This window comes from Anopheles cruzii, chromosome 3, assembly GCF_943734635.1.
Source record: "Anopheles cruzii chromosome 3, idAnoCruzAS_RS32_06, whole genome shotgun sequence".
NCBI lineage: Eukaryota > Metazoa > Arthropoda > Insecta > Diptera > Culicidae > Anopheles > Anopheles cruzii.
In genome coordinates, this window is record NC_069145.1 from 74,579,902 (window position 1) to 74,589,575 (window position 9,674).

Genomic DNA, 9,674 nt, shown 5'->3' on the forward strand with positions numbered 1-9,674 from the left:
AAACAGGTCCATCGAGGAAGTGCAGCAGCTCCGTGCGAGCAGCTCACGAGCAGGGGCCATTAAATAAGCTGTTACGGATCGCGGTTTTGGCGCGGGTTTTTGGTCCGGGGGGAGGGGAAGGGAGGGGACATCATAATGATGTCGTCGGTTAGCGTAACGCTCTCGGCTCAGCTCGTCAAGTGCTTCGAGTTCCAAATGAGGTGCTCGCCCCGGCCGAGGCTGGATTAATGGGCGAAAATGCCAAATTGCACGCCACTCGAGGCTCCCGGTTTTAGGATTAGTTCGAACAAACGGACATAATCAGAGAACGAAAAAGGAACTGGAAGGCCATCTGCTACTATTTACAATTTTTCCTAATAATCTCTTAACTTTTCTTAATAATTTATTCATTGATGCTCTTGTATAGCTTCTTTGATTTGTGGCAACATGAAACAGTCACCACCACACTCCATGACAACTGATCAAAGCTACCTTTGACTGCCAAATATCTATAGCGGAAGGCAGATAGGCAACACACACAACGCTTGTAGAAGACGAACAAAAAAAAACAAATTGAAGTACGAATCTCAACCCTCAATTTATGTATTTATTTTTCGACATGGTCACCGTTAAACATTACAATTAACTCTCAACGTGTTTCAAGTTTTTTTATTCCGTCACTGAACCATTATTCCATCTCGAGCACAGGACGTAATAGCTGCCTATAGCTTTCTTTGAACTTTTTCTAGCTTATATACTTATTCTTCGACCTATAATTACTACACTTAAGGTCTCTCTTGAGTAGAGGAGTGAAATAAGAATTTCAAGACGCAAATTCGGATGAATGCGGAGATCGTGGAATTGGTTCCAACTTGAGGCTTCTAAGAGCCTTTTAAGTTACACGCGAAGTGTGTTGACGTGCGTTGTTAAGTTTACTGTTCAATTGCTCCTTGGATGTTTCAATTTGTATGTGCGATACGCTGATGAGTTGGACATTTTGAATCAAATCCTCGACAAGTTTGCTACGATTATGTTCTGAGTTATTGGACGACCACTGCGTCAACAATAAGGGCTTTGCAGATAAACAATTACGAAATTTTGTTACCCTTTGATTCACAGTAGACCTATAAACAGTATTGTCATCATAAACAGCCTACCAAAACGATGATGAATCTCACTAGGATTCACTTTCTCACCAGTTCTCACCACCAGCTTCTGTAGCTTATTTACTTCGTCATCTACAAGGATGTGTGCGTTAATTATCAGACATCTGTATTTAAAAAGAAGCTTACTCAACGTAAGAGACTCAGGCTCTTGCGTGAATCTTCTCGCTGCGTTCGGTACTGGCGAACCAACAGTATTTAGTAACGGAAACCTTAACTCGTAATGGCACACGAAATAAGCTGCCAAAAATTGACTAAAGTAATAAATGTTTGAAAAAAATTGTTTAAACTGTGCTTGTCTAGTATTTTCCACGTCAAGCAAACATTGAAGTATGCAAAGTGACAGCACCTTCTTGTGCCTTTGCTCTACTATTGGTTTCCACCAAGCGGCCCAACCCATCGAACAACCCCAGCCCCGCTGTGCAGCATAATTGAGCAAAAGTATAGGTTTTACGGCATTTCCGCCCCATTAGGTGCCTGGTGCCTGGTTGATAAACTTCCTTCGGGCCGCCGTCGAGCGCGAAAGTTTAATCGAGCCCCGGCCCCGGGAACGCAGACAAAAACGATTTCGGTGACGGCGACCGGAAGAAGCGTGAAAGAAAATGGCAAACTCCGCGCGCCATCGCCCAGTAACGATGGCCCTACTTCCTATGGCCGATCGTCACCCATCGTGGCACTCCGGAAAACTCCGGTTCGCATGTTGTTACGCAATCGCACCGGTCAGCCACCGCACAAAGATTAGGACGACTCTCTCGGTGTGTGTGTGACGAAATGGCGCTATGGCGCCGATGCCAAGTTCCGGAACCGATCGCTAATTTGCGCTCGCCCGTTTGAAGCCGTCCTTTCACGCGGTGGCTTCGAAAGGCAGTCGACGGCCTCCCGAAAACAGATCCCCAGACCGACCGTTTACTCTCGGAGGGACCTTACCTTCCCAGCCCCCGCGAGGTGAATGTTTTGTCTGCCGGTGCCGGTGCTTTTTTTTTTGGCCACGAGCTCCTCGTGAGGAGCTCCAATCTGTAAACCAAACAACCGAATCCGCGTGAAGGTGGCAAAACTGAAGGGGTGGCCACAAAAGTTTTCTCTTCGCTTCGCTCATGAACTGTTGTGGCTGTTCGGTGAGGCCTCAAGCGACTTCCTTTCCTGCGCCCCCTGGGGGGATGGGGTGGGGTTGCGCAGCGCAAGAGGCACACAATTTCGTAACGCTCGAAACCCGAAATATCGAGTTGATCGAGGCTTACGCGAGGCGAGAGGGCTTAAATCGGTGGGTTTTGTGTTCGGATCTGTGTAGGAGATTGTTTGTCTCGCATCAGGTGTGGGGGTGGCTTTGTATGTTGCTTTTCATAGCAACCCCCAGGCGGCGGATGCAGCATAAATAGAAACCCGGGCCCCGTGCTCCGGGTAGAGATCACGACAATTGCGGCGTGTTTCGTTTGAATTTTCACCAAACACAAAAAACCCGCTTTGAGTCGTGTCGTCATTTTCCAATTCATTTTCCACGCTTTTAGGCTCTTGTGTGCGTCGGGAGGGGCACATTTATTAAATCGCTTTATGAAACACCCTTAACGGGGCCTCTCGGGGCCTGATCTGCTTGGCCGGCAAGGGCTTTTCGTAACACGAAGCCGCCTCGAAGCGCCGTTCGGTGGAAAACAATCCGAACAATTTGTTGCGCCTTTAGTTCGAAATCAGTCCATTCGGTGGCGCCCGTTCTCGGTTGGTGAACGGTGATTGAATTTCTCTTTTTCTGGATCCCTATTTCAGCAACACTCAACACCGAGCGGGAGCCGTAATTACGTTAGCTCATTTTCGCGCGCGGCCCTTCGGTTCGGTCACGGGCCCGCGAGAAGCGTAATTTATTGACCTTTTTGCTAAAGCTGCTAGAGACAAAGAGAAAGAGAGAGTGTTTTTGCTGTCCTTTTTTGTAATCGCCAACGAATCACAAGAAAGGCAAAATAGTCATCAAGAACGGACGGACGGACGGATGACGCACTGAGGCCCACGAAACATGAAACATAAAGCGGCAGCAGCATCGAACCGAGCAACACGCGTTACGCAACGCGGCTTGACGATAAAAGCTTCACGATTTATGGTTGCGCGCCCTTTTTCATTATGTTTTCATGCTGTGCCAGACGCCGGACCCCAGTGATTCGGTGTGCCAAAAACTCCCGGCTCCCGGCTGTTTCGGGTAATTTAATCAGCGACCGGACCAGACGGAACGGAAGCAGCGAACGTGGCTGGGGTGGGAATTTCTCCGGAAAATCAATAAGCGAAACAACAAAGCCGCGGCCGTCAGCCGCGGAAGTGGCCAGTTTTACGCGAGCAGAATCGAACGCAGCACCGGGCCAGCGCGTAAGATGGTGCGATAATACCCATATCCGGCAACTTGGAACCACTTCCACCACCGGTGGTGCGCTCTGTCTCTCTCTCACGCGCGCGTGATAAGGCTCGCTCGATGACATAATCAGCCATCAGCCGGTTTCCCGAGAGTCCGTCCGAGAAGACGCGCGTTTCGGATTCGCGGACTGCGCGCGCGGCCTGCCTGCGGGGTAGTAAGTGGCCAAAGCCGCGTCATCGACCAAACCAGGCAACTTTCACTCCATATTTTATCGGGCTTAAAGCGAGCGAATTGCCCGTCCGTCTGTCGTCGAGTGGTCAGTGTTGCCAGCAGCAGCCAGGACAGCAGCAGCCGTAAAAAAAGGTGTTGCTGGCTGGCGGGAGATGAGCCGGCGCGATATTTGCACGGCTCCGGTCCGGTTCGTGACATGATTTAGTGGGGGGCCCGTGCCGGGGGGCCGTTTACGTTTTGCCACCAAATCAAACACGGGATTCCGGAGCGACCGCGCGGGGAAAATGCGGAAGCGCTTGGCGCTTAAAACGAGCCATTTTGTTTCTCTTTTGTTTGTTGATGTTGGCGATCGAACGGCGAACGGCTGCTGGACCGGTGAAGCTGGAAACAACAGTGGCCTTCCTTTTGTAGTCATAAAGTGAAATTAATTACCTAAGAAAACATAAACGAAACCGAAAACTGCGAAACGAACTGCAACGTACTTTAGCCACGAGCGCCAATTGATATTTTACATTAATTTACAATTAATTAAAACTGAAGCTAGATCCATTAAACGTAATGATACAAAAGTTTAAAACATAACCGATGTTTCTGCCTATGAGTTACTTATGAAAGCAAGCACCAACCCAATCCGATTCAATCGCATCTAGATGAAACCGTTAACCGTTAATGATAAATCCACTAAAATATTACATGAGATCTCTACAAGCTTGATGATTTGCAAAATTCGATGCAAATCGATGATCGATAATCAATTCGATGCGATAAGAAGAAAGCCGTCTCACGCTAGAGAAAACCAAAATCGATGTAAAATTCGGTCCTTAAATTAAGGCTGCTTAAATTTATTTATTTCGGTAACTTAAGCAACTCGAACACAATATTTCAAAATTGCAAGCTCTACAAGGTTTGTAATTGTCTGGCTTTTTCGATGAAGAAACCACATAATATTCAACGGAACCCTAAAATCCTTTCTTACGGAGTCATCGCCGTTTGATGCTACACATTTCACTCATCGTTCAGGCAAATTGTGGGTTCGTTTCCAATAAAACTTGATTTGTTTCGTCGAAAACCATTCGTCGAGCAATTTTTTGATATCTCCGAAATCGGCGAAGTGTTGCTCTGCAAGTTCAAGTGTCCTATTAAAGAAAAAAGGCGTGGACCCGTTGCGTTCCTTTTGCATAAATGCAAAGTTTAAATCAATCATTTGCTGTAGGTAGCAATCTGTAGTCACCGTTTCACATGGTTTTAGTAGCTCATAGTACACCATACCTGGTTGGTGTCACCAAATTTATTATTGCCAGTTTTCCACTCCGATGGAAAACCGATTTCCTTTGGTACCGTCGAAGGAGCATACGCTAACCCGCAAAAGCAAAGAACAAAACTCTGCTTGCCACATCTAAAACATCAACCGGACGATTTCATCTTATTCACAAGGTTTACAACTGTTGGCTCTCAAGTTTTATTTATGTACAAAGAAGAAAGATTATTCTAACATCCAATTCACTAATCCACCCATCCAATTGAATAAACATTTCGTAAACTCTATTTAAAAAGTATTACGTTTGGACAATTTGAGGTCCGCCAGTTGGGCAAGGACACGCACTGAGCCGAAGACGGGCCCTCACATTGGCGGCTCCTTATCAGCCCTTAGTTTGGCCGTGATCGTGAGTTGGCCAGGGCGTTGTCTTGGCACACCATCATTATTACACCACCAGGTTCCAGTTTCTTTGTTAAAATATTCACATTTTAGCACCAAACAACCGGCGCGCGCGCGCCGTCTCCAAGACGCCGTGCGTTGTTGCGCGAACGGCAACCGCGCATTTAAGGCCCCCACCCCCCCCTCGCCGGCCCAACACCTTCGGTTCGCGCGCGGAGAAAGTATTTTAAGTGTAGCAATATAACGCGCCTTTCGCACGGGCCCCCCTCCGTGTGTGTGCGAGTGCTCGCTGAAGTCAATCCATTTCAGCTGCTTGGGCCCGGGCCCGAGCCTGAGGTTGTGTAAGCTCTCCCCTCCTCGCTGGCGGTGCAAAGTTCAAGCGTCCGAAGCGATCGGAAAGAAAAGTGTTGCCAGCCGCCAAACGGTAGCACCATTTTTGACGAGCCGTAAAGATTGGGCCACGGAGATTAATTCACCCCGAACCGCCCTCGGCCCCTACACACCCTGGGTTGAATTTTCTCCGACGGCGCAATGGCGCGCTCGTAAATTTACTGTGCCAAGCTCGTCGAGCCCCAAATTCCTCAAAGCCGGTGGCCCTTTTTAGCCCGGAGCAGCCAAGGTGGCCAACCATTTGTTGCGCTCTGGTTCTGGCGGCGCCAATCGGCTACGGCGTGAATGGGGTCACCCATTCGGGAAGCTTTCGAGGAGCGGCAATACTCGGCCGCAAGGAGTTTCGCTAGCCAAATGTGGCCTAATGGAGGTGTCTTTGGCGATGGAACGTCGGAAACTGAGGGTGATCTATCAAGTGTTTGGGTCCGAAGATGAAGCGCAAAATATCGATGTCTGTCGGCTGTCGCTGTATGGCAGGTAGCGCCGTCCTGTTAAAAACTAAATGCCGTCCAAGTTTTCGGCTTGAATTTCGCCGAAGAACCAACCTTTCTCGGTAGCGTACTCCATCGACGGTTAAGGCGGCTCCTTCTTCATTTTCGAAGAATAATGGGCCGATGATTCCGCCATACCACAATCCGCACCAAACAGTCACTCGTTGTGGGTGCATTGGCTTCTCTTGCACGTGACGTGTGTGTTTTCCGAGCCCCAAAAACGACAACTCTACTTATTACAATAAGGTGGAAATGAGCGTTTCAAAATTTGTTACAGTTTGAATTGAAGACTCACCACTTTGGAAATAATTTTTCTATTTTGCCCAATTTTCTGTAAGCGTCTAGCGTCCCATTTCGTAAATGTCAAAGTTATTTCCAGAATGAAGATTGAAGTTTTAAAAGACAAGTACTCGGTAGTTTAAAATCCAAATACTTGAAGGATCGCCCTTTCTTATGCCGCGAAGGTGGAAGGCACCGAGGATCCCACAACCGCAAAACTGACCGTAGTGTGACTGTAGTAATAGAGGGGGCGATGGGTTGGCCGAAAACGAAAGCAAATGGCGGCATTTTGGCCCACGGACACCATCCACTCCCGGCTCAGAGGGAACCGGAAGATACTATACGCCAAATGAAAGTCCCGACAGAGAGAGAGACAGAGAGAGAAAGCAAGAGCGAGAGAGGGTGGGAGAGAACGCGCGGGGCGGGTGCGGGGCCACTTACCACGGTCTTTGCTGCTCGCCGCCGGCTCGTCGTTGATGTCGTCCTGATTGAACTCGTTCCGCACGTCCTGGATGGCGGCCAGCTCGTTGAGGCCAAAGTTCTGGTCCCTGTGGTGGGGAAGCGAAGGTGACGGTTAGAACGGGACTGGCGCGGCGCCTCTTCTAGCCTCACCTGAACACCACATTGTCCACCCCGAACCCGGACGGCCCGGAAAGGTCGCCCTGCGGGAAGACGACTCGCGGCGAGCGGGTTTTCCACAGCGGCTGGTAGATCTTCTGGGTCGGCTCGCTGTACAGCTTGGCCGGGAAGTAGGGTGGTGGCCGATTCGCGCCCCCCGCCCCCACCTGCTGCTGCTGCTGGTACGGGCTGTCGGTGTAGTAGCCACCGGGTGGCTCGAAAGCCCGGAAGTTGCCACCGTCCGGTCCGAATGGACCTGGCCGTGGCTGCTGAATGGCCGTGATTGGTCCACCGACGTCCCCGAACTTGGTTACCTGGTCGTCCCGGAAAGGACCGCCCGGTTCCCGGAGGAGCCGCGAGGGTCGCGGCAGTGACTCCGCCGGCCGCAGGTCGATCGCTGGCGGCCGCCCGAAGTCACGGAAGTACCGGTTGGCGTACAGACTGCGCGTAAAGTCCGGATCCGGGTCGCTGGCGGTTCGGGTCTGACCGCGACCGATCGTCCCCGTCTCGAACGTCCCCAGCTCACCCGCGTCCGGTGGCCCCACCCCGTACTCGTCGGCGGTGCTGACGGGCTGCTGGAAAATGCCCAGATTGTCGCCGAGTGTCAGGCTCTCCTCGCTGTAGCCTTGCGGTGTGAACCCACCCGCTGCCTTCAGGGGTCCCGGAAACTGGATGCCGGATCGGCGCGCCCCAATAACGGGTGTGTCGGAGCGCGAGTACCCGCCCTCCCCCGTCGACGTGCCGAGCGACTCGTCACCGGTCACCGGTTGCTGGGACGAACCATGGCCCGGTTCATCATCGGCCGTCTCCTTCGGCGGGTAGCTCGGCCCAAGGGGCTTCAGTTCACCCGGCGCCGGTGCGGCCTCGTCCTGATAGAAGTAACTGATCGGGATGATCTTGTACCGGTGCTGGCGTGACTGCGGCCGGCTTGCGTTCGGGAACTCGTAGTAACCCTGCTCCGGTGATCCTGCCGGTTCCGCCTGGCCCCCGTCGACCGTCTCGTCCGAGCGGCGCATCTTCGGCCGGCGCTGCCGCTGCCCACCATCGTCGGCGGCGGCGTCGTCGAATCGGAACGCCCCGAACGTCCCGGGTAGATTGCGGCTGTTGGCCGAACGGCTGTCGACGTAGCGGATGTTGTCGACCTGCGAGAACAGCTGGTGCGGCACGAGCAGGTTCCGCACCGGCCGGCTCTGGCCCGTGCCGGCCGCCCTCCACGGGCCGAGCTGCTCGATCCGCAGCCCCAGCTCCGGGCTGGCGAACGAACGGGTGGCCGGGGCCGGGCGGGCGTTCAGCTTGTTACTCGGCCGACTGTGGGGCGATTCGATCGCGTGCGCCAACAGTATCCCGGCCACGATCGTGAGCAGTCTCCATTTGGTGGGCCCTAACATTTTACCTCATTCGTGACGTTTTGGAGGTGGATGCGGGCGGCGGAGACTCCCGGACTGGGAAATTCCTGTGGGGCCGACGTATGGCGTCTGGAGATCGGGAACGGGAGCTACCAACACGGGAGTCGCCCTCACCTCAACGGCGGTTAGGTCACCACACCACCTCAGCTACTAACACTTTGGAGGGACAGAGGAAAGTAATTAAAGGAGGCACGGCCACACACACACGCACACTACGATCACTCAAAGTTTGTTGGTGGCGATCGAGCGAAGGATCACTGCGAGGCAGCCCTTTTGCCCGGGAGCGTGGGAAGGTTTTTCCGCGTTGGCACCGTTTTCACTTTCGTTTCCACTCACACGGACACACACACAGACGACACGGATGGTGGACAAACTGACCGGTGGAGGACTGAGGGTGAAAAGCGGCGCGCTCCGGCACTTTTGGGTGAAATCAGTCCGAGTTTTACTTCCCTCGAATTTGTTGTTGGTTCGCCGGCCCCGACCCGATCCGACCCGGCCTTTGAAGCCGCGCCGTCCTCGTGCAGGTCACACACACACACACACACAGACGGAGAGTTGGCGGCAACACTTGCCGGACGGCCGGCCGAGGTTAAACCGTAAACCGATCCGCGTGCACTTTCTTTTTCATCTCGGCCAAATCGGCCGATTTTAGCGATTTAGCGGGCCACGGACAGCTCGGGTGCAGCATCATGATCCCCCCTACCCTCTATGCCAACCGGAACAAAGGGCGTTATCCTTTTCCGTCGGGCAAGTGCATCGCTTAAAGGGCGCGTGTATCCTGCCGCGGCCAAAAGGCTTGCGCGGCGCCTCGCTCTCGTTCATGAATTTAAATGTCCAATTAATATTGCGCCAACCAGCGCCTCATCATCATCATCTAAGGGGCTCCATAAATGAATAAGCAAATGAAATACAAAAGGGCGGCCAAGCGAGTGTTCCATACTGTGCCGGGGCCGCTTTCACAGCGGCGCTGACCGCTGTGGCGCGGTAGCCCTCCCCCCGCCGGTGCGAAGCTTAATCACATTTCAGCGCAGCGGGTGAAGATTAATTTCACTTTTAATTCCGTGGCTGCGCCACGGAATCATGCGCTTCCCAGTAGCTCCACCACCATGCGGGTGTAATCATAAAACT

The 9,674-nt window shown here is 52.4% G+C and overlaps 1 protein-coding gene across 1 annotated transcript in view; it reads right to left on the reverse strand.

Annotated features, from left to right (window-relative positions):
* LOC128270980 (uncharacterized) overlaps window positions 1–8,528 on the reverse strand; it is a 13,050-nt gene extending 4,522 nt beyond the window's left edge. The window contains exons 1-3 of the mRNA XM_053008410.1: window positions 7,135–8,528; window positions 6,967–7,070; window positions 3,978–4,007 (exon numbers count right to left, since the gene is read on the reverse strand). Coding sequence (XP_052864370.1) covers window positions 3,978–4,007; window positions 6,967–7,070; window positions 7,135–8,528 — 1,528 coding nt within the window. The remainder of the gene's footprint in view (window positions 1–3,977; window positions 4,008–6,966; window positions 7,071–7,134) is intronic.
* Between the last annotated feature and the right edge of the window lie 1,146 nt (window positions 8,529–9,674).